Genomic DNA, 25,275 nt, shown 5'->3' with positions numbered 1-25,275 from the left:
CTCTTTTACTTGCTTTGATTTTTTTGTATTATATAATAAACTTACTTCCCCAACCTCTTTCTAAATATAGTCCCTCTATATTCTCTACTAGTAAGAATAATGTTTGAGAATTAAGATATCCCCTTTCCATGTAAAAATACAAACATTTTGATTTAAAATTTCTTTTTACTATTTACATTTTTAGACTTCTCTTGGATCTTGTGTTTGGACTTCAGATTTTTTGTTTAGGTCTGGCTTATTCCTCAGGAATGCTTGGAAATATTCTATCTTATTGAATATCCATCCCCCCCCCCCCGAAAGAATATACTTAGTTTTGCTGGATACGTGACTCTGGGTTGTAAATCTAGCTCTTTAGCCTTCCTCAATTTCATATTCTATGCCCTCTGATCCTTTAATGTAGAAGGCACTAAGTCCTGTGTGATCTTGATTGTACCTCCATGGTTTTTGAATTATTTCTTTCTGGCTCCTAGCAGTATTTTCCCCTTGGTTTGGGGGCTCTTGAATTTAGCTATTATATTTCTGGAAGTTGCCATTTGAGGATTTCTTTCTAAAGGTGGTCTGTGGATTATTTCAATTTTAATTTTATTTTCTTGTTTGAGAATATCTGGGCAGTTTTCTTTAATAATTTCTTGTATTATGATCATGGCTTTCAGGTACTCCAATAATTCTTAAGTTTTCTCTTCTGGATCTATTTTCCATCTCAGTTTTTTTTTTTTAAATGAGATACTTCATGTTTTCTTCCATTTCCCCCCACTTTCTTTTTACTTTATTTTATTGTTTCTTGATATCTCATGAAATCATTAGTTTCTAGTTGCTCAATTCTAATTTTTAGGGCCTGATTTTCCTCCATTAACTTTTGAGTCATCTTTTTCATTTCTTCTTGCATTCCTTTCATTTCTCTTCCCTGCTTTTCTTCTGCCTTTCTTAATGTGTTTTTGAAGTCCTTTTTGAGCTTTTCCAATATCAATCTATATCTTTCTTTGGACTTTGCATGTATTTGCTTTGCTGTCACTGTCCCCTTCTGTGTCTGTATCTTGCTCCTTGTCTCCATAACAGTTTGTTAGGTGCTTTTTTTTTGTCTGCTAATTTTTCCTACCTTTTTATAGATAGGTCCTATTCTATGGGAGGTTAGGGTTCCCTCTTGAACTTCAGTCCTTCCATGATGCTACCCTTAGTTGTTTTTTTTTTCTGGGTTTCTGCCAGTTTCAGTTCTTCCAAGATGTTATGATGCCCTGAGGGTTCTGAGAGCCACCTCCTACTGCTGATTCAATTAGCCTTTGAGATGCTAATAGTCAAAATTTTTGCCTCAGGCTTGGGCATAAGCTTTTGGTTTTACTCTGTACTTGATTAAGTCAGGAGCTGCTCAAATTGTTGCCTCAGACTTAGGTGTAAGCTTTTGGTCTCATTGTTAGCTTGATTTTGTCAGGTACACAGTAGATTGCCCTGTCCTGGGGCTCCTCCTTGAGTTTTTGGCAAGAAGATTATGAGGTACCTAACTTTGGGTCTACTAAACTGGGATCTATGTCCTTGCCATAGGCCCAGCCTGGGGCAGTCAGTGCTAACGAAGCCTAATCTGTATGCCTTGCTCTGGGCCCATACAGATTAGGCTGCTTTAGCACAGACTGCCCTGGGCTGGGATTTCAGTCTTTACCACAGGTTTGAAACCTCAAGGGATGTGTGTTGGCTTGGACTTCTAGTTTCCTAAACAGGGTCTCAGTGTCTGTATGTTGGTTTAGGCTTAGGTTCCAAACCTGGAACAGCAGATGTGGGGTGTTGCTTACTCTTTGTTTACTCTTCACTGCTTGCTGTAGCCTCCTGATTTCTGTACTCCCTTCCTTCTCTAGTGCTCCAGATGTTCTCTGCCTACCTTTTAAGTTTTTCTCTTCTTGAAAGTTGTTTCACTCTGTCTCCTTGTTGGTTCTTTCACTCCTGTATTCATTTTTTGGTTAGAGAGGATTTTCATGGTGACTTTGAACTTCTCTACTCTACTCTTCCTAAATAATTTTTTAAAAAACTAAATAATTTTTTTAAAAATTATTTTCTTCAGTATTTTTAAACCTCTTTTACAATTTGGTCAACTTTGCTTTCTAAGAACTTTTCTTCAATACTTTTTATGTCTCTTTTACCAACGTATTCTTTCTCTTTACATATTTTTCTTGCATAACTCATTTCTTTCTCTAGTTTTTCCCATCTAGCTCTTATTTCATTTAAAAATAATGCTTTACCCAGTGGAATTGCTTGTTGGCTATGGGAGTGGAGAGGGAAGAGGGGAGAGAAAGAAAATGAATCATGTAACCATGGGAAAATAGTCTAAATTAATTAATTTAATAAATTAATTAAAAAATGTAATAGATGATAATGAGGTAGATATATTTGATGGTTAAATGATAGCTAACAGATCAGGCAGTTATCCTATTTCTTCTGTCTTCCCCTCCTCCCTCTATACCTCCCTTCCTCCCATTTCCTCCCTCTCTCCCAGCTTCCCTCTTCAGCCTGTTCAGCTTCCCTCCCCTTTGTCTTCTTCTGCCTACTAAATCACTCAGGATGAGTTGGTAGTGTCTCAAATGAAAATACTTTATCTTCTTTTTATCTTAAGTAAAGGTTTATTTGGGGAAGACAGGAAAAGATGGAGAATGGAGGTAGAAGGCTAAGGATTTCTGTAGACTACATGTTGGCCTTACATTGGAGGATATTGGGATAGATTCAACTTGAGAGGAATGATTGATAGGTCTGGCTTGCAGTCACTATCACCAACAGAGCAAGTCAGAGAGATTATTCCAAGTCCAAGAGATGAATCAGCTCCTCCTTCCCTGGTATATGACAATCAGCAGAAATCAAATCCAGAGCTCAGCCACAGCTGGCTTTTACCTTCAACTGTTTCCTGGTAACATTCCAAATGGAACCTTGGTTTGATTGACAGCTCACTACTCAGCTGCTGCTTCTGGCTTTTGTGCATGCTTTCCCAATTCCTCTTTCACAAAAAATAAAAATAATGTTGAATTCTTTTTTTTCTTTAATTCTAGGAACTCTTGTTGGAATTGTGTCTAATCTGGATTTTTCTTTGAGGCTTTGTTTGTATGCGTTTTCAAGTCACTATCTTTTGGATTTCTGTTTTGAGCTTCCTTGTCACCATAGTAGCTTTTTATGGTCTGATTCTTTGTTATTGTTTGCTCCTTTCCCCAGCCTTCTTATTGACCTTGGATTTTATATTGTTTTGGGCTTTGCTCATATATATAGGGAATGATTGGCCTGAGCTTCTGTGCTTTATGTCTGGTGTGGGTTGTTTTTTTTTTTTTTGGTAGCTTAGCATAGCAACCAATGAAATTTTTGATGCTTCCAAGATGATGTGAATTCTTTTCCCTTCTGTTCTGTTCTTGGCTTCTTATACAGGTAGGGCCCCTGCTCTCTTACAACTATGACCAATTCTTTCAGCCTTGGAACTGTTACCTGAAACTGAGTAATGGTCAATAGAGCTCTTATATGGCACTGATTCTTGTTCCCAATGCTAGTACTGGGATCCTTTAGGATCTCTTTCTGTCCAAATATTCAGCATCTCTTTGATATCCTTGGACCTGGGCTGTTCCCTATCACTGGTAATTCTGCCATAGTAGAGTGTCACTTTTGTTGATGCAGTGTACTCTTGGACAGCCCCAACCCTAATGTCAATAGATCTAATTTTCCTAAACTAGCTTGAGATGTAAAAATGACTCATTGTGATTTTTCCTTGGCTTCTTCCTTCAGAATTTGGTTTGGCATGTTGTTTGTGGTTGTTGTAGAAGAGTTTTGGGGCAAACTTTGGCTTCTCACTCTGTTATTTTGACATTAGTCCCTGGTTAAAAATATTTATAGCCAATTATCAGTTTTTAATAATTTGACAACTCTTACTTGTTATTTTAATTTCCTTCAATTTATCTCAAATATCAACACATTTCTTCTCACCAAATTCAATCTGTTACCTTTTTCTCTAGCATAATCTCCTCTAAGTCATCTATATAATTTTCTTCTCCTTATTTGATTCAAGGCTTTATCTCTTATTCTGCTCCTCCCACAAAAACCCTCAGTGGGTACAAGACTACTAGGTTTAATACAAATAAAAATAATCTCCAAATTTTTTCTAGGTGTATTTTTTACAGTCAGATGAGGATGGCAAGATCCTCCAATTCTCACTCATGCTTCTGACAAAAGTATTAATATAATTTTGGGTAGTGGGAAGACTGTTTTGTTTTAAGCCTTTATTTTGTGAATGACTTAAGTTGTTTCTCTGTATTAAGGCCTTTAATAGTATAGTCTGGCAATATGTGTCCCCTCGCTCTGCCCCATATATTCCTTAAATTTAGAAAATTGCTAATGATGTATATTTGTGTCTTAAATCTTAATCTTAAAAATCTAAAATAGCAAAGATTTGCTAATGACATTAGGAAACTAGAGCTTTGACTAATCATCATATGATTAGGTAATCAATCACAAATCAGAATTTAGATATCTTTTAAATGAATTTTAAGGGGGAAAGTGCCAGGCACTTTAAAAAATATTTTTACAAATATTATCTCACTTGCTCCTCACAATAATCCTTAAAAAGTGGTTGCTATTATCCTCATTTTATAGTTGAGGAAGCTGAGGCAAATAGAGATTAAGTGACTTACCCAGGATCATACAACTAGTAAGTGTCTGAAGCTTGATTTGAACTCTGATGTTCAGGCTCAGTACTTTATTCATTCACTGGACCACCAGGTGCCTCTAGCCAGAGCCACACTAGAGGCCCCTGCCATTAATATGCTCTTCAGTCTGTGATCTTAAAAATTCTCAGACCCTACTTCATAAGATTTGGTTAAGACCATTCCCCATTTTAAACAATGAAGGAACTTAGATCAGGAATGTGAGACCTCTACTCCACGCCTACTTAAGCATGCTTTAGGGGAAGAAACTCCTTGCTGAACAATGAAAAATACTTAAACCCATACTTATAGTAAGGCAAAAGTTCTTAAGCTGTGTCTGTTTTTAGATCTAATACAAAAGGGTGCTAAGTACCTATAAAGGTCAGGCAACTTGTGAATTTACAAGGAGCAAAAAGGTGAGAACTTACTCAGGTTTTTTCAGGTGTGAACTTAATCAAAAGTTTAAGTCTACTTAGGTGGAAATTAAGAATGGTCTGTCCTTTGGAAAACATCTACTGTGATTGGTAGATGTGAGAAATTAGGGGAGGTGACACAGGAGAAAATTCCCTTTAAAAGGAGATGAAAAGCTGAGAGAAAGACTGTCAGAAGAATCTCTCTCTGGAGATGGAGATGGCTGAACTGGTGTCTCTCTGAACACTAGAATCTTGCTTGGGACAAATCTTGTGGTGAGTAGATTGAAGACTGAAGGTTGGCCTAAGCTTGCCTAGTCTTTTTTCTCCTTATTCCCTTTTTTTCTCTCTCTCTCCCTTTCTTTAATTCCTCACTTGTATTAATTAAAATCTCTATAAAACCCACCTGACTTGGGTATATTTAATATTTGGGAATTTTTCCCTGACGACCACGTTATATTTGATTTAAAACAAGACACTGTCTTGAAACCATATTTTCTGCAGTCATAATTTAAGCCAACCACTCTTTTATCTGGAACAGTTTATGTCTTCCACTATTTTAATCATTACAAGTCACAATGAGGACAGATTCCTGTGTTGGACTTTTGGAAATTTGAATATTCCATTTCGGCTTGAGAGCAATGCTAACTGCTGAAAAATTTCCAGAACACATTCCAGAACAAGACACATTAGGTCTTGAAAGAAAAAATGAGTTAAATTATTAAAAATTACTTTTTCCCCCCAAAGGCTTTGTATGATCTTCTTGATAAATGTCGTACCCTCCCCCATACCAGGTTAGCAGCTGGTTTTTTTGTTTGTTTGTTTGTTTGTTTTTAAACATTATTTTATTTGGTCATTTCCAAACATTATTCATTGGAAACAAAAATCATTTTCTTTTCCTTCCCCCCACCCCCCACCTCTCCCATAGCTGACACATGATTCCACTGGGTATCACATGTGTTCTTGACTCCAACCCATTTCCATGTTGTTGGGATTTGCATTAGAGTGTTCATTTAGAGTCTCTCCTCAGTCATATCACTCCACCCCTGTAGTCTAGCAGTTGCTTTTCCTCGGTGTTTTTACTCCCACAGTTTGTCCTCTGTTTCTGGATAGTGTTTTTTAGATCCCTGCAGATTGTTCAGGGATATTGCATTGACACTAATGGAGAAATCCATTACCTTCGATTGTACCACAGTGTATCAGTCTCTGTGTACAATGTTTTCCTGGTTCTGCTCCTTTCCCTCTGCATTACTTCCTGGAGGTTATTCCAGTCTCCATGGAATTCCTCCACTTTATTATTCATTTGAGCACAATAGTATTCCATCACCAACATATACCACAAATTGTTCAGCCATTCCCCAATTGATGTGCATCCCCTCATTTTCCAATTTTTGGCCACCGCAAAGAGTGCAGCTATGAATAATCTTGTACAAGTCTTTTTCCTTATTATCTCTTTGGGGTACAAACCAAGCAGTGCTATGGCTGGATCAAAGGGCAGACAGTCTTTTATCACCCTTTGGTCATAGTTCCAAATTGCCCTCCAGAATGGTTGGATCAATTCACAACTCCACCAGCAATGAATTAGTGTTCCTACTTTGCCACATCCCCTCCAGCATTCATTACTTTCCTTTGCTGTCATGTTAGCCAATCTGCTAGGTGTGAGGTGATACCTCGGAGTTGTTTTGATTTGCTTCTCTCTGATTATAAGAGATGTAGAGCACTTTTTCATGTGCTTATTAATAGTTTTGATTTCTTTGGCTGAGAACTGCCTATTCATGTCCCTTGCCCATTTATCAATTGGAGAATGGCTTGATTTTTTGTACAATTGATTTAGCTCTTTGTAAATTTGAGTAATTAAACCTTTGTCAGAGGTTTTTATGAAGATTGCTTCCCAAGTTGTTGCTTTCCTTCTGATTTTAGTTACATTGGTTTTGTTTGTAAAAAAACTTTTTAATTTGATGTAGTCAAAAGTATTTATTTTACATTTTGTGACTCTTTCTAAGTCTTGCTTGGTTTTAAAAACTTTCCCTTCCCAAAGATCTGACATGTATACTATTCTGTGTTCACCTAATTTTCTTATACTTTCCTTCTTTATGTTCAAGTCAATCACCCATTTTGAATTTATCTTGGTGTAGGGTGTGAGGTGTGGATCTAAACCTAATTTTTCCCACACTGTCCTCCAATTTTCCCAGAAGTTTTTATGAAATACTATATTTTTATCTCAAAAGCTGGGTTACTTGAGTTTGTCATACACTGTCCTGCTGAGGTCACTTATCCCGAGTCTATTCCACTGATTCTCCTTTTGGTCTCTTAGCCAGTACCAAATTGTTTTGATGACCGCTGCTTTATAATATAGTCTGAGATCTGGGACTGCAAGGCCCCCTTTCTTTGTATTTTTTTTCCCATTGTTTCCCTGGATATCCTTGATCCTTTGTTCTTCCAAATGAACTTTGTTATGGTTTTTTCTAAATCAGTAAAAAAAAAATTTGGAAGTTCAATGGGTATGGCACTAAATAGATAAATGAGTTTGGGTAGGATGGTAATTTTTATTATATTGGCTCATCCTACCGATGAGCAGTTAATGTTCCTCCAATTGTTCAAGTCTAGTTTCAGTTGTGTGGAGAGTGTTTTGTAGTTGTGTTCATAAAGTTCCTGCGTTTGTTTCCGGAGATAGATTCCTAAGTATTTTACTTTGTCTAAGGTAATTTTGAATGGGATTTCTCTTTCTAGTTCTTGGCTGAGCTGTGTTGGAAATATATAGAAATGCTGATGACTTCTGTGGGTTTATTTTGTATCCTGCAACTTTGCTAAAGTTGTTGATTCTTTTGATTAGCTTTTTGGTTGAATCTCTAGGATTCGTTAAGTAGACCATCATGTCATCCGCAAAGAGTGATAACTTGGTCTCCTTCTTGCCTATTTTGATGCCTTCAATTTCTTTTTCTTCTCTAATTGCTACTGCTAGTGTTTCTAGTACAATGTCGAATAATAGAGTTGATAATGGGCATCCTTGTTCTACTCCTGATCTTATTAGGAATGCATCTAGTTTATGCCCATTGCAGATGATATTAGTTGATGGTTTAAGATATATACTGTTTATTATTTTTAGGAACAACCCTTCTATTCCTATGCTTTCTAGTGTTTTTTTTTTAAATATATTTTATTTGATCATTTCCAAGCATTATTCCTTAAAGACATAGATCATTTTCTTTTCCTCACCCCCACTCCCCATAGCCGACGCGCAAGTCCACAGGGCATTAGATGTTTTCTTGATTTCAACCCATTGCTTTGTTGATAGTATTTGCATTAGAGTGTTCATTTAGAGTCTCTCCTCTGTCATGTCCCCTCAACTGCTGTAGTCAGGCAGTTGCTTTTCCTCGGTGTTTCCACTCCCATAGTTTATCCTTTGCTTATGAATAGTGTTTTTTTCTCCTGGATCCCTGCAAATTGTTCAGGGACATTACACCGCCACTAATGGAGAAGTCCATTACGATCAATTATACCACAGTGTATTGGTCTCTGTGTACAATGTTCTCCTGGTTCTGCTCCTCTCGCTCTGCATCACTTCCTGGAGGTTGTTCCAGTCTCCATGGAACTCCTCCACTTTATTATTCCTTTTAGCACAATAGTATTCCATCACCAACAGATACCACAATTTGTTCAGCCATTCCCCAATTGATGGGCATCCCCTCATTTTCCAATTTTTGGCCACCACAAAGAGCGCAGCTATGAATATTCTTGTAAAAGTCTTTTTCTCCATTATCTCTTTGGGGTACAAACCAAGCAGTGCTATGGCTGGATCAAAGGGCAGACAGTCTTTTATCACCCTTTGGTCATAGTTCCAAATTGCCCTCCAGAAAGGTTGGATCAGTTCACAACTCCACCAGCAATGAATTAATGTCCCTACTTTGCCACATCCCCTCCAGCATTCATTACTTTCCTTTGCTGTCATGTTAGCCAATCTGCTAGGTGTGAGGTGATACCTCGGAGTTGTTTTTATTTGCATCTCTCTGATTATAAGAGATTTAGAACACTTCTTCATGTGCTTGTTAATAGTTTTGATTTCTTTATCTGAGAAACTGCCGATCCATGTCCCTTGCCCATTTATCAATTGGAGAATGCCTTGATTTTTTGTACAATTGATTTAGCTCTTTATAAATATGAGTAATTAAACCTTTGTCAGAGGTTTCTATGAAGATTTTTTCCCAATTTGTTGTTTCCCTTCTGATTTTAGTTACATTGGTTTTGTTTGTACAAAAGCTTTTTAGTTTGATGTAGTCAAAATTATTTATTTTACATTTTGTGATTCTTTCTATGTCTTGCTTGGTTTTAAAGCCTTTCCCCTCCCAAAGGTCTGACATGTATACTATTCTGTATTTACCCAATTTACTTATGGTTTCCTTCTTTATGTTTAAGTCACTCACCCATTTTGAATTTATCTTGGTGTAGGGTGTGAGGTGTTGATCTATTCCTAGTCTCTCCCACACTGTCTTCCAATTTTCACAACAGTTTTTATCGAATAGTGGATTTTTGTCCCAAAAGCTGGGATCTTTGGGTTTATCGTATACTGCCTTGCTGAGGTCGCTTTCCCCCAGTCTATTCCACTGATCTTCCTTTCTGTTTCTTAGCCAGTACCAAATTGTTTTGATGACTGCTGCTTTGTAATATAGTTTTAGGTCAGGGAATGCAAGGCCCCCAACATATGTGTTTTTTTTTTTCATTATTTCCCTGGATATCCTTGATCTTTTGTTCTTCCAAATGAACTTTGTTATGGTTTTTTCTAAATCAGTGAAGAAGTATTTTGGTAGTTCAATGGGTATGGCACTAAATAGATAGATAAGTTTGGGTAGGATGGTCATTTTTATTATTTTGGCTCGTCCTATCCATGAGCAGTTAATGTTTTTCCATTTGCTCAAGTCTAGTTTTAGTTGTGTGGCGAGTATTTTGTAGTTGTGTTCATATAGTTCCTGTGTTTGTCTTGGGAGGTAGATTCCTAGGTATTTTATTTTGTCTAAGGTGATTTTGAATGGGATTTCTCTTTCTAGTTCTTGCTGCTGAGCTGTGTATGAGATGTATAGAAAAGCTGATGATTTATGTGGGTTTATTTTGTATCCTACAACTTTGCTAAAGTTGTTGATTATTTCAATTAGCTTTTTGGTTGAATCTCTAGGATTCTTTAAGTAGACCATCATGTCATCAGCAAAGAGTGATAACTTGGTCTCCTCCTTGCCTATTTTGATGCCTTCAATTCCTTTATCTTCTCTAATTGCTACTGCTAGTGTTTCTAGTACAATGTCAAATAGTAGAGGTGATAATGGGCATCCTTGTTTCACTCCTGATCTTATTGGGAATGCATCTAGTTTATCCCCATTGCAGATGATATTAGCTGATGGTTTTAGATATATACTGTTTATTATTTTTAGGAATGACCCTTCTATTCCTATGCTTTCTAGTGTTTTTAATAGGAATGGGTATTGTATTTTATCAAAGGCTTTTTCTGCATCTATTGAAATAATCATGTGATTTTTGTTGGTTTGCTTGATGATGTGGTCAATTATGTGGATGGTTTTCCTAATATTGAACCAGCCCTGCATCCCTGGTATAAATCCTCCTTGATCATGGTGGGTGACCCTTCTGATCACTTGCTGGAGTCTTTTTGCTAGTATCCTATTTAAGATTTTTGCATCTATATTCATTAGGGAGATTTGTCTATAATTTTCTTTCTCTGTTTTTGGCCTGCCTGGCTTTCGGATCAATACCATGTTTGTGTCATAAAAGGAATTTGGTAGAAAGCCCTCTTTGCTTATTATGTCAAATAGTTTGTATAGTATTGGGGTTAGCTGTTCTTTGAATGTTTGATAGAATTGACTGGTGAATCCATCAGGCCCTGGGGATTTTTTTTTTCTTAGGAAGTTCTTTGATGGCCTGTTGGATTTCTTTTTCTGATATGGGATTATTTAAGAAATCTATTTCTTCTTCTGTAAATCTAGGCAATTTATATTTTTGTAAATATTCATCTATATCTCCTAGGTTGGTATATTTATTGACATATAGTTGGGCATAGTAGTTTTTAATGATTGCCTTAATTTCCTCTTCATTGGAGGTGAGGTCTCCCTTTTCATCCTTGATGCTGTTAATTTGCCTTTCTTCTTTCCTTTTTTAAAAATTAAATTAAATTAAGTTTTATTTTATTTTATTTTATTCACTTTAAACCTTTTTTTATTTGGTCATTTCCAAACATTATTCATTGGAAATGAAGATCATTTTCTTTTCCTTCCCCCCCCCCCTTCCCACCAACTCTCCCATCGCCGACGCACGATTCCACTGGGTCTCACATGTGTTCTTGGTTCGAACCCATTTCCATGTTGTTGGTATTTGTATTAGAGTGTTCATTTAGAGTCTCTCCTCAGTCGTATCCCCTCCCCCCCCTTTAGTGAAGCAGTTGCTTTTCCTCAGTGTTTTTACTCCCATAGTTTATCCTCTGCTTGTGGATAGTGTCTTTTAGATCCCTGCAGATTGTTCAGAAACATTGCATTGATACTAATGGAGAAGTCCATTACCTTTGATTCTACCACAGTGTATCAGTCTCTGTTTATAGTGATTTCCTTGTTCTGCTCCTTTTGCTCTGTATCACTTCTTGGAGGTTGTTCCAGTCTCCATGGAATTCCTCTACTTTATTATTCCTTTTAGCACAATAGTATTCCATCACCACCATATACCACAATTTGTTCAGCCATTCCCCAATTGAAGGGCATACCCTCATTTTCCAATTTTTGGCCACCACAAAGAGTGCAGCTATGAATGTTCTTATACATGTCTTTTTCCTTATTATTTCTTTGGGGTGGAAACTCAGCAGTGCTATAGCTGGATCAAAGGACAGACAGTCTTTTATCACTCTTTGGGCATAGTTCCAAATTGCCCTCCAGAATGGTTGGATCAATTCACAACTCCACCAGCAATGAATTAATGTCCCTACTTTGCCACATCTCCTCCAGCATTCATTAATTTCCATAGCTGTCATGTTAGCCAATCTGCTAGGTGTGAGGTGATACCTCAGGGTTGTTTTGATTTGCATCTCTCTGATTATAAGAGACACAGAACACTTTTCATGTGCTTATTAATAGTTTTGATTTCTTTGGCTGAGAACTTCCTGTTCTTGTCCCTTGCCCATTTATCAATTGGAGAAAGGCTTGATTTTTTGTATAATTGATTTACGTCTTTGTAAATTTGAGTAATTAAACCTTTGTCAGAGATTTTTATGAAGATCGTTTCCTAATTTGTTGCTTCTCTTCTGATTTTAGTTACATTGGTTTTGTTTGTACAAAAACTTTTTAATTTGATGTATTCCAGATTATTTATTTTGCATTTTGTGAGTCTTTCTAAGTCTTGCTTGGTTTTAAAGCCTTTCCCCTCCCAAAGGTCTGACATGTATACTATTCTGTGTTTACCCAATTTACTTATGGTTTCCTTCTTTATGTTTAAGTCACTCACCCATTTTGAATTTATCTTGGTGTAGGGTGTGAGGTGTTGATGTATTCCTAGTCTCTCCCACACTGTCTTCCAATTTTCCCAACAGTTTTTATCGAATAGTGGATTTTTGTCCCAAAAGCTGTGATCTTTGGGTTTATCTTATACTGCCTTGCTGAGGTCGCTTGCCCCCAGTCTATTCCACTGATCCTCCTTTCTGTCTCTTAGCCAGTACCTAATTGTTTTGATGATTGCTGCTTTGCAATATAATTTAAGGTCTTATTTGCCTTTCTTCTTTCCTTTTTTAAATTAGATTGACCGGTACTTTGTCTATTTTGTCTGTTTTTTCCAAGTACCAGCTTCTAGTCTTGTTTTTTAGTGCAATAGTTCTATCACTTTTGATTTTATTAATTTCTCCCTTAATTTTTAGGATCTCTAGTTTGGTTTTCCTCTGGGGGTATTTATTTTGTTCATTCTCAAGTTTTTTGATTTGCACCTCCAATTCATTGATCTCTGCCCTCACTAATTTGTTAATATATGCACTCATGGATATGAATTTTCCTCTAAGTACTGCTTTGGCTGCATCCCATAAGGTTTGAAAGGATGTCTCACCATTGTCATTTTTCTCCACGAAATTATTAATTGTTTCTATGATTTCTTCTCTAACTAACCGATTTTGAAGTATAATATTATTTAATTTCCAATTAAATTTTGATTTGGTTTTCCATGTGTCCTTACTGATCAATATTTTTATTGCTTATTATCTGAAAAGATTGCATTTATTATTTCTGCTTTTCTGCATTTGAGTGCCATGTTTCTGTGACCCTAATGTATGATCTATTTTTGTGAATGTGCCATGTGATGCTGAGAAGAATGTGTATTCCTTTTTGTCCCTATTTATTTTTCTCCATATGTCTATTAATTCTAATTTTTCTAAGATTTCATTCACCTCTTTAACTCTTTCTTGTTTATTTTTTGGTTTAATTTATCTAAATTTTATAGTGGTTGGTTCAAGTCTCCCACTAATATGGTTTTACTATCTATTTCCTCCTTCACTTCTCCTAGTTTCTCCATTAGAAATTTGGATGCTATACCATTTGGTGCATACATGTTGATTAGTGATATTTCCTCATTGTCTATACTCCCTTTTAACAGAATATAATTACCTTCCCTGTCCCCTTTGATCAGGTCAATTTGTGCTTTGGCTTGGTCAGATGTCATTATTGCAACTCCTGCCTTTTTTCTATCAGTCAAGGCCCAAAAGGTCTTACTCCATCCTTTAATTCTAACCTTATATCAACCCACTTCACATGTGTTTCTTGAAGACAACATATGGTAGGGTTTTGGGTTCTAATCCAATCTGCTATTTGTCTACGTTTTATGGGGGAGTTCATACCATTCACATTCAAAGTTATGATTGTCACTTGTGGATTCCCTGGCATTTTGATATATTCCCCTAGTTCTGACCATTCTTCTTTGGCTATATCCTTTTGAACCAGTGATTTGCTTTAAATCAGTCCCCCTTTTCCCCTCCCTTGGTATGCTTCCCTTTCTCGCCCCTCCCTTTTTATGCTCCCTTCCCCTCCCCCCTCTCCTTCTCTCCCTTTTTATACTCTCTTCCCCCTCCCCCTCCTTAATTTCAGGATCCCACTGGATCTAGATGTTCTTCCCTCTCAGAGTTGATTTCACTGAGAGTAAGGTTTAAGTAATACCACTTCATGCTCTCTTCCTCTTCTTCTCATATGAGATATATTCCCCTCCCCTTCCCATGTGTATCTTTGTATGGGAAAGATTATTCTATTTAGTCCCTTCCCCCATTTCTTGTAGTAAATCTTAGTATTGTTGACACTTCCCCCCTCCCTTTTCCTTTCTTTGCCCTCCCTCTCACCAAATCTTCTTGCTGCCCCAATCTTTCCCTTTGCATGATTCTTCTAACTACTCTTATGATGCATACAATTTTTGAGAGTTATACAATACATTTCCCCCACATATTAATATATCTATAATTTGATGTAAATGTAGTCCTTATAGAAGAGAGTTTGACTTAAAGAAAAAGACAAGATTTATCTCCTTTTCCCTTTCTTTCATATTTACCTTTTCATGTTTCTCCTTCTTTCTGTGATTGGATATCAAAATTTCCACTAAGTTCTTGTCTTTTCTTAGCAAATGCTTGGAAATCTTCTATTTTGTTGAATGCCCATACTTTCCCCTGGAAATATATAGTCAGTTTTGTTGGGTAGTTGATTCTTGGTTGAAGACCCAGCTCTCTTGCCTTTCTAAATCTCGTGTTCCATGCTTTGTGGTCTCTTAGTGTGTTAGCTGCTAAGTCATGTGTGATCCTTTTGGGAGCCCCCCCATATCTGAAGTTCCTCTTTTTGGCTTCTTGTAGGATTTCCTCCTTTTCTTGGAAGCTCTTGAATTTCGCGATTAAATTCCTGGGGGTTGTCTTTTGGGCATTTAGTATAGAGGGTGTTCTATGAACCCTTTCTATTTCTATTTTGCCCCCTTGCTCCAGAACATGTGGGCAATTTTCTTCTATAATATCCTGTAGTATAGCATCGAGGTTTTTGTTTATCTCTGGTTTTTCAGGCAGACCAATAATTCTCACTTTGTCTCTTCTCTCCCTGTTTTCCAGGTCTGTGACCTTTTCAGTGAGATATTTTATGTTTTCTTCTAATTGTATATTTTTTGGCTTTGCTTTATTAATTCTTGCTGTTTTGCATGCTCACTGTCTTCCAGTTGCTTAATTCTGGTGGTTAGGGACTGGTTTTGCTTTTCAGCTTTGTCTACCTTTCTATTAGATGCTTCCAGCTCTTTCTACAATTGTGAAGTCTTGTCTATCAGACTGCTGATCTCTTTCTCCCATTTTTCTTTCCAGGTTTCCATCTTTTGGGTAAGCTCCAATTTTAGTTCTTCCAGTGCTTGTGGATAATTTCCATTTTGGGAGGCATGTTTTGATTTTGTTTGGGTTTCATCCTCTTTCTCTTCTTTTCCTTGCCCTTTTTCACTTTCTTTCCGGAGGCTTGATTTTGGGCCATGTGAGCCATCCCTTTGGTGGTTTTGTTCTCCTTTCCTTTTTGGTCTGTGGTCTGGGTGATATGGGCGGGTTTTGTAGCATTCCAAGCATATTCACATCAATGAAATATAAATAACTGTATGGCTACTGTGTCTCCAAGCATAAGGTTATACCAATGATGTTTGTGAATGTAACCTTGACCTGGCCATGAGGCCTGTTGCCTAGGACAAACTCATTAACATGCTTGGACTCAATATCCCGGGAAAGCGCAGTTTGCAATCTACACGCCCAAAGGTGTTCACTCTACCTTGCCAACCAATCTTAATTGTCTATACTTTGTGATGTGATTGCTACGTGCTTGGGAGTACCGCCCAAGCAGGACAGGATTAAATTCAGAGGCAAACCCATGAACTTCCTCTTGGATCTTCAATCTGCTCTAGCGATCTCTCTGTCTCTCTCCCTCTCTAAACCTTCTTCTTCCCCGAGGCTATAGCCCTTGTCGGCTTATTTTCTCCAACTTAATCTTCTCCTCTACCTCATATTCCATTGATCCTCATATTTTCCTCCCAAGGGGAAAATCATAGTGGTTGCCTGCCCTATTCAAACACTGACTTGTCCGTGTCTGTCATTCTTCACGCTGGTTCCTTGATTCCCTACTTCTCCTCGGGACCCTATCACAAAGGACAACCCCCTCCTTGTAGATCCGCTTATCAGGCTCTATAGGTTTTCTGTGAATTTAGGTTGCCTCAGACTAGTTCTTCTCAGCCTCTGAGGTTTCTTAGAGCACAGGCCCCTGTTCTCAGCACAACCGCCCCTGGGTTCAGCGCGGCCGCCCCTTTGCTTAGCGCAACCTCTCCTGTGTTCAGCAAGGCTGCCCCTTTGCTCCACGCAGCCGCCCCTGTGTTCAGAGAGGTTGCCCTTTTGCTCAGAGCAGGATTCTCCCGTGAAACCGCCCTGAGAGGTTGTTTCCTTGCAGTCTTTAGATCCCAAGGACCCTGGTGTGCCCCCCCAGACAGAGATGTTCCTCACTCACTCACTGTCCCAGTGAGCGCTCTGATACCTTACTCTGGTTTGGTGTGTGTGTGTGTGGGGGGAGGGTGGCTCAGTTCATGTTTTTGTGCAAGCTTTTCCTCCTTCTTATAGTGTGGAAATGTTCAAGCCCCACGTACCTTCATTTCTGTGGGGTAGTGGAGAGTCCCTCCATTCTTCCAAAGGTGATTTTTATGCTCTTTTGAGGTAGTCTATTTCGTTTGGTGCCGGGGAGAGGAAGCGATTCGCGTCTAGATTGCAGCCATGTTAACCTAGAAGTCACAGCTGTTTTTTTAATGGTCTTCTCACTGTTGTTCCAACTTCAAGAAGCCTATGCCACTTTGTAGAGAAATCAGTAACAACTATTCCAGATTCTAGATCCTTCCGAAAGTTTTGAGTATTTTCTGAGGATTAATTGGGCTCTTTTGCAGTTATAGTTCATCAGTTACTGTTATTTTCTTTTGTTTTACCACTTTCCTTAGTGCCTTTGTAAATGTTACCGTTTTCTTGTGGATTAATGATTCTTGAAACATTTTACTTCCCACATCAACAACTACTTTGATATCTATCAAAGTTTGCTTTTTAAGATTTTGACTTTTGCATGTATCCTTGGCGTAATATCCATTCTTGTAAATGATAGAATTTTTAAAAACCACAAAAAAGAACAACGAAACATATGCATTACACAAAATCCAGCACACAACTAATAGAAAACTAGGAGAAGGGGTTAACTAACTAGGAAAATAACTAAGGTCTCAATCTGGTCTTATTTGGTCAAGGTCAGATGTTCTGAGTAAGTCTGGTACCAGTAGAAACATACATACAACCATTGTTGTCACAATATACAACTATATCAAAGTTATTGCTTGTCCCAAAGTAATTGGCACACCATTGTACTGTGGAAGTCTTTATTTCTGGTTTGATAGGCCACTAGTGTACTAGGCAAAGTTATTCCTATCCTTTTTTATAGGCAAGAAGTCTATACAGCACACTAATTTGAAGCTTCTTGATGGTTAATACTCTAGACCAGTAAGGTGAAACTCGAAAAAAAATAGGGGCAAACAATCTATACATAAGGATCCCTGCAGACAAGATATTGACTTTGTTTTAAAATGTATTATATATATATATATGTATATATATATATATATACATATATATATATATATATATATATAAATATCTTTATTTGGCTGAACTAAGGAGTATTGGGGGCCAGCTTTGGATGGCAAGACACTAAGACATCTCTGCTCTAAATTAAACCCACAGTTTATGTTGAATTAGTAAATGTCATTTTAAATGTGTGCTTACATAGGTTATTTTATTGCAACCCAACAAGAATTCTGTGAGGTAGCTGTTTTACAGATGAGGAAACTGAGCTTAGAGCTGTTAACTGACTTGTTCATGGGTACATAGCCAGGATTACAGATGGGATGTGATACTTAGTCATGCTGACACCAAACTTAGTACTGTATCTACTACATTGCATTGCCTCTCCAACAAATACACCAGCCACAAGTTTCTTTATTCATATATCTATATCTATAGATATATCTGCTGCTACTCAGAGTCAGTTGTATCTGTTCTATACCAAAGCAAATCAATCAATATTTATTAAGCACTTAACTCTGTGCTTATATTTTGATGGAGAAGACAACTTATACATAAATACATACAAATAGAATAAATATAGAACCCAAGGAAGATCACTTTAGCAGGGAAGGCATTTTTTTTTCCTGACTGGAAGGACCAGAATTGTAGTAGAATACTACTATAGCCATGAATCAGCAAGCTTTAACCAAAACCAATTGTTTATTTTATCCAATGTAGAACTGGTTATACTACTTAAGGTAAAATTCTGACATGGTACTATTTCAGGGAAGCTTATTCATAGGGAGTTACCCCTATCTTTTTTGGTCAATATTTTTGCTCCCAGAACTTCATTCCAAGACTGCATTGCTTCCATTAGTCAGTGGTTAATATGAACTGGTTAATAGAAAGAACTGGTTCAAAGCTATTAAATCTACTTCCACTAGTGGCATATTTGCCAGAGGAAGTCTTAAACTTCCAGCTATGTTTTTTGTTAGAAGCACTTTTCCCACCATGTCACTCCATGTCACCATGGAAATCACTATGGTTTCAGATGTATGGAGCCAATTGGACAGGGAAGACAGCTTCCATTTCCATATTCATCCTCTGTCATTACACTGAAGAATTCTTTTCCCCAGAATTGCTATAAGAACAATTGAGAGATATCATAATGCAACAGAAAGAATGTGGGTCTTGGAGTAAGAAGAAACCGAGGTTCATATCTCCCCTCTGACACTTAGTAGTTGTGTGACCATGGAATTAAGCTGTATGATCAAGTTACTTAACCTCAGTTTCCTCATCTGTAAAATAAGGAAGAGAGGCAGCAAGTTATTTTTAAGAACTTGGATTCAAGTGATGACCCAGACATTCTAGCTGTAGGACTTATGGATATTGAAACTCTCAGCATTCCAAGCATGTCTCTGCTTTTAAGTAACAAAAGAGTTATGATCTTTATCCAAGTAAGAGGAAGGGATTTCCACAAGAAGAGTTTCCTCCATTCTTTAAATCACAGTTCTGGACTAAAAGTTTTTTTTGAAGAGGAATAATAAAAACTAGACTACCTTCTTCAAATGATTGCTTTTAAGATTAAATAAGATTGTTTCTCCAAAAGAACTTTTAGAATTTGTATGTAAAAATGACAACAATTATTGAGTTTATAGCCATTATAACCTTTAGAGGTAGAGAGGATCTTAGAAGTCATCTAGATCAACTTCCCCATCTTACAGAAGAAAAAATTGAGTAGGAGAAATGTCTATAGATATCTAGTAAAAGAAACAGGATTTTAACTTCAGGTCTTCTCACTCTAAATCCAGAATTCTTTAATCTTCCATGATTTCAGTTATACTGGTGATCCATTAATCTTGACTTTCTACAGAGAGAGAAAGAGAAAGAGAAGGGGAGAGAGAGACAGAGAGACACACAGAGAGGGAGAGAGAGACTTAAAGAGAGAGAGAGAGAGACAGACAGACAGACAGACAGACAGACAGACAGACAGACAGACAGACAGAGAGACAAACAGAGAGACAAACACAGAGAGACAGAGAGACAGAGAAGGACAGGGAGAGAGAGAGGGAGAGGCAGGGGGAGGAGAACTCTTAGTGAGCCTCCGCCCCTCAGCAGTAGTCTGCCTTTAGGACCTAAGAGTTCAGTGGAACTTTGCTACTGCAAGAGGCTCCTTGTCTATAGTCTGGATGGGAAGAAGATAGATCTAACCCTGGTGTGCTAACCACTTATTCCTTCTTTCTACTCCACGATGTAGGGGCTCATTCTGCCTCTCTGGATCCTGGTGGATTCTTCGCTCCTTTGCTCTGGCCAGATCCAGCTGTCTGTAGTACCTTGTCAGCTGCTCTGCCTAAATTGAGAATCACAGTCGTTTTTTAAAGGGGAGGTGGGAGGTCTGGAGGGAAAAGGGGGCCCAAGCCCCAGGCTGGGGCCTTGTAGGGCATCTCCAGGTTCGCCTGTAACTGCAGCTGGGGGAGCATGGTGGGCATAGTACTGGCGGTCCGAGGACCAGCAAGGCAGCTATGGCTATCATCACCGCTTCTGCTGTTGCTGCTGCTCTTTTTGCTGCTGTTGCTGCTGCTGTGCAGAGGGGCCTCAGCACAGTACTCCAGCAATATGTGCAACTGGAAAGGGAGGTAAGGAACTAAACTCCTACAATACTTAAATTCGCCCTTCCAAAGACTTCTTTATCTTTCTGTCCCCTTTAGATGGGGATGGAAAAAGGATTTACCCTTCACCCTTTTACTGTCGATGGAGTGGGATGCCCTCTTCTCCCCTTTCGTGGGCATTTAGCCCAGGACAGAGGGAAGGACGCATGGTCGGCTGTTCTGGAGCTTCTCCCTCCCGGGCCCTCCTCCTCCTCCTCCTCCTCCTCCTCCTCCTCCTTTCCTGTCTCTATTTGGCGGGGTGGGAATGAGGTGGTTTGGTTGGAATTTCGATGGGGCGGAGGTGGCAAGGACATACACTGTGAGTCAGACCAGCTGGTCCCCCGCTCTCTTGGCAGGCGAATTCATACAGCCCCTCAAACACCCGGCTTTTAACTAGAACAAAAGAAGCCCTTATGGGGATGGGAGCTTATTGGATGTCTGTTGAAGAGTAAAGGTAGCTACTTCCGGGAATGTAATAATTATAAAGTATTTAGCAGTGTCAGGCACATAGTAAGCTCTGTAAAAATGTTAGCGATTATTATTATTATTTATTACTGTGACTGCCTCTAGTTTCATTTAGTTCTCTAGCTCTGGCCGGTAGGCTGTGTGCTCAGTTCCTTAGCTTCCTGCTTCTCCAGCCCCAACTTCTTTGCAGTACTTGGGACTCCCGGGAGAGGATTGGGCACAGAGGACACGAGTGGATAAACATTCTGCGAAGAATTAACGACATATTTAGACTTTTGAAAAATCTTGGCCAGGGTGAGAGGAAAAGGTGACTTTTGTCAGACAAAGTGGGAACATTTATACTGACAATAGCACTGTCAGTTTTTTTTTTTTTTTACAATTTTAACTCTAAAATAACTTGTTTGGTAGCTTTCTGACCTTTTAAATTCCAGGACTTCACACTCACTCCCATTCCCTCATTACGTGACTTTCTTTTGGGAGGGGGAAGAGAATTCCTAATTACCATTTCAGAGAAGAGTTAAACACGGTATTTCTAGGCCCCAGACTCAGACTTTTCATTGGTGAGTTTCACAAAGGAAACAAAAAATTTTGTTCCCTCTGAAGGCCAGTTTCTCCACTCTTTAACCAGTCCAGCCCTTTTATTAGACTATCTGATGGGACACCTGAGGTAAAGCCACTTTTGGTCACTGTTAATATTGGATATAGCTAGAATCGTGAAACCACTAGTTTAAGTATCCACAGCGTGTGTCGTTCGTTCTGTTTTGTTGCTTTTCTATGAGCAAAAACTTAGTAAGGGTGAAACCTGATTTATTCATTAGCAAGTTCCAAAAGAGCTATAGATTCAGCGAATGAGATGGGAATGGGTTGGGTGAAATTTGCTTTGAATGTTTTTTCAGCTTTCTTGTAATCTTAAAAAAAAAAAGTAAGGAGGGAATGGCTTTTTAGTGTATGCATTGATAATATGTGTTCACATATAAGCATACATAATAACTATGACTAGGACATAATTAACATATGTATAGTTGTGAGAAAAGTATTTTTTATGCCACTACATAAACTATTATCTTTAACTGGGGTATTTTAGATAGAGAAGGAACTTTAGATAAGATATTAGAATACAATAAGCCCAAAATAACTTTACTTCTTCCCTTCAACCTCTTTTTCTGATCATATTTGTGAAAATAAGTAGATCAATATATGTGTATATTTTTATGTATATGTCATAAGATTAAGTTTTGATAAGTTTTAACATTTAACACTAGAATGACCTTAAAGAAAATAACTTTAGTGCTTGTTATTTAGTAGGATATTGCCTTGGTTGTTTTTAATACTTGTAGCATTTTGAAATATCAGGACTATTATATTTTTCCAAATAAATTTACCATAACTAAACAGTGTTACATTTTAAAATTTAAAGTGACTGAGTAGTGGTAAAGTTAAGAGTTGGTAGTGAATGTACAAAATTACTACTTTTGTGGGATGTAAGGTAGAGGAAAAGCAAATCCCATTTTGAAAAAAGCCACCTTTTCACAGTGGTTTTAGAGTTCTTTTAATTTATTATTTTTTGTTTCTCTTTGGAAAAGAATAAAATCACTTAGATTATGCTATAGTCAGCAAAACAGTTTTCCAAACCAACACCTTTTTAGTTGATTGAAGAACACAGATGGAAAGTTGACCATAAGTCTGATATTATGTTGACCCTCACTGACCACTGGAATTTTTTAGGTTTGGGGGGTTTTCTTTGATCTAATTTTTAAAAAATCCTTACCTTCCATCTTAGAATCAATACTAAGTATCAGCAGATCTTGGTACACTCAGAGTGGTAAAGGGTAGGCAAATTGGGTTATGTGACTTACCCAGGGTCATACAACTATGAAGTGTCTGAGGCCACATTTGAATCCAGGACCTCCAGTTTCTAGGCCCAGATCTCTATCCACTGAACCACCTAGCTGCCCTGTTATAATTTGTTAAACAAACATGATTTTATAGTTGGAGAACTTTTAAACCATTTTCATATCTCCAAAATGCAGTTTCAATTTGTGTAGGAAAATTATTGTTCTTTATTAAAAAAAAAAACAAACCACTTTTGGACAAACAGAATCTACATAGATATTTCTCTTACTCCCAGCAATCTGGCTTTATAGTTTAGTAGCTGGTTGTAGTTAATTACTTTGAGAAGTTGTTTGGAAGCACTTCTCTCATTAGAAAGATTCAGATTTTGCTAAAGAGCCAGCCACCAGATCCCTTATGATATGATTCTTAGCATAAATGTGAATGGGTGATGTATCTCAGATTTCAGAGTACAAAGTAGATGAGCTGAAGAAAAAGCATGCATTTGAGACCCTATACAACAATAGATCAGGAGGGAGAACAACTTTGTCCTTATGAAAGGGGGGGCTTTAGAATCCTATGGGACTCAACACATTCTGTTTCTTCAATTCAAGATTTTAATTTATGAACTACCTCTGTCATATGTAATGGTACGTCATTTCTTCCATGATTAGACCTTTATGAGGGGTGTATACAGTATATTTCAACTTTGTTTGCTATTCAAAACTGTAGAATTTGACCTTTATCACTGAAACTTTGTTCATATAGTTACTGGAATTGGATGGGGTTTTGATAGTAGAGTATAAATTGCTTAGCTTTTATCCTTGGAAAATTGCTGATATTCCTGATCTAGAATGTCTAGCTTTTTAGGGCCTTATTGCAGATAAAGGTTGATGGTGGGATCCCCCAAAGCATTGTTATAAATGAATGCTTGATAACGCAATCCAATTGCCAGAGACATCTTTTCTAGAAGTATATGTCTGGCTCTCTGATTCCATAAAAGACAGTGAATCAGATGTTCCTCTAGATAGAATAATAATAGCTAGCAAAATGTCTACTAAGTGCTTTACAAATATCATTTCATTTGATTCTTACAGCAACTTAGTGCTGCTATTATCCCCATTCAACAGTTGAGGAAACTGTTACTAAAGGTTAAGTGACTTGTCCAAAAACACTCAGCTAGTCACTCTTTGAGACTGGATTTGACCTCAGGTCCAGGCCTAAAAATCCACTGTGCCACTCAGTTTAAAAAGGCCTAGGGTCCACTTAACTTCATATGTAATCTTGGACAAAACACTCTGAGTCTATTTTCTTTACCTGTAAAATTAGAGCTTGGATTGGTACTAAATAATCCCTAAGATCTCTTTTAGCACTAAAATTCTTTGGCTGCTATGTCAGGATATCATTTAGTTTGAGAAATGCTGTCTCTCCTTCTAGTTCTACTCCAGAAATCCATTAAAGGGTGTGCTGAAGCCTTCTTGTACTAGCTTACAGGTGTCAATTGTTAACATTTTAATATGACCATATATATTGTGGAAAACAGCAAAATGCTACAAATCAAGCTTTGATTTATTATTTTGTTGATTGTCTATATTTAAGAAAGTGACAGAGAAAATGTTAATGGGGAAACTTAAAATGTCACATACATTTTTTGGAGAGCTGTTTATTAAACACTTACTAGGACAACCTGGAATACATTTCTACTCTTAAAGAAAACATGAAAGAATTTTTTACTTTCCAGGACATTTACAATCCAGACTCATTACAATCTTTATTGTCCAGTTATTTTAAGTGGAAGGTCCTTTGGAAGCCTATATTGGCCATCTACTTACAACTTTATCTGTTTTTTGAATGATTGAAATCGACAGTCAATCTGAAAGTCAGCCATCAAGGCAACGTATGGTTAATATAAATGAGAACAAAAAGGCTACTTGCAATATGGAGTCTCTTATCTGTAGAACAGCATGTGACATCATTAGAAAAACCACTAAGCTGAGTACCAAGAATATGTAGTTCACATGTGGTACATATGGTTCCATTTATCAATGTGAGGATAAAATAGCTGACAGATACTATTAGATTCCTGTTAATTTGAAGGTTTGTTTGTTAACTTTTACATACCTTTTATAACTTTTTTATGAGTCAACCTAAGCAGCATATTGAGAGCAAGTGAAGCAAATACTGATGGACAATGTTGATTTGAATTTAATGTAAAATATGAAAACAGGTTACTCTTTATGATGGTCACTCATACTTGATTTCTATTGGTTATAACATTTCCATGTATGGTACAGTGGATAGAATGCTGGGCCCGAAGTTAGCAAAATCAAATCTGTCCTCAGACTCTTACTAGCTCTGTGACTTTAGGCAAGCTACTATAACTACCATCTGCCTCGGTTTCTTTACTGTATAAGGGGGATGGATAATAATAAGGTTCTTGCAAGGATCACATGAGATAATATCTGTAAATCACCAGGCATATAGTATTTGCTTAATAAATGCTTATTCTCTTTCTCTTCCCTATCCCTTCCAAAGCAATTAAGGAAAAGGGTTTTGAAATCTCAGTTGTCACCTGTTCAAGTGTTAGGACCAATAACACCATTTTTGATATGTGCCAGCTATAAAGATAGAAAAATGAAACTATTTTCAGAGAGTGGTTCTGAAAA

General features: G+C 37.5%; 1 protein-coding gene across 5 annotated transcripts in view; it reads left to right on the top strand.

Annotated features, from left to right (window-relative positions):
- Positions 1–25,275, top strand: part of METRNL (meteorin like, glial cell differentiation regulator) — a 99,231-nt gene that overhangs the window by 17,441 nt on the left and 56,515 nt on the right. Inside the window, exon 1 of one of the 5 annotated variants that reach the window (XM_007483422.3) lies at positions 17,833–20,302. The exons of 1 other annotated variant lie outside the window; for it this stretch is intronic. In XM_007483422.3, coding sequence (XP_007483484.1) covers positions 20,145–20,302 — 158 coding nt within the window. In that variant the 5' untranslated portion in view covers positions 17,833–20,144. Of the gene's footprint in view, positions 1–17,832; positions 20,303–20,556; positions 20,634–20,653; positions 20,769–25,275 lie in introns of those variants that run through there. 3 more of the 5 variants (XM_001374162.5, XM_056814258.1, XM_056814259.1) reach the window with 3 other exon arrangements.

This window comes from Monodelphis domestica, chromosome 2, assembly GCF_027887165.1.
Source record: "Monodelphis domestica isolate mMonDom1 chromosome 2, mMonDom1.pri, whole genome shotgun sequence".
Taxonomy (NCBI): Eukaryota; Metazoa; Chordata; class Mammalia; order Didelphimorphia; family Didelphidae; genus Monodelphis; species Monodelphis domestica.
Note: the sequence above shows the minus strand (reverse complement) of the source record. Positions and strands in the feature narration are given on the sequence as shown.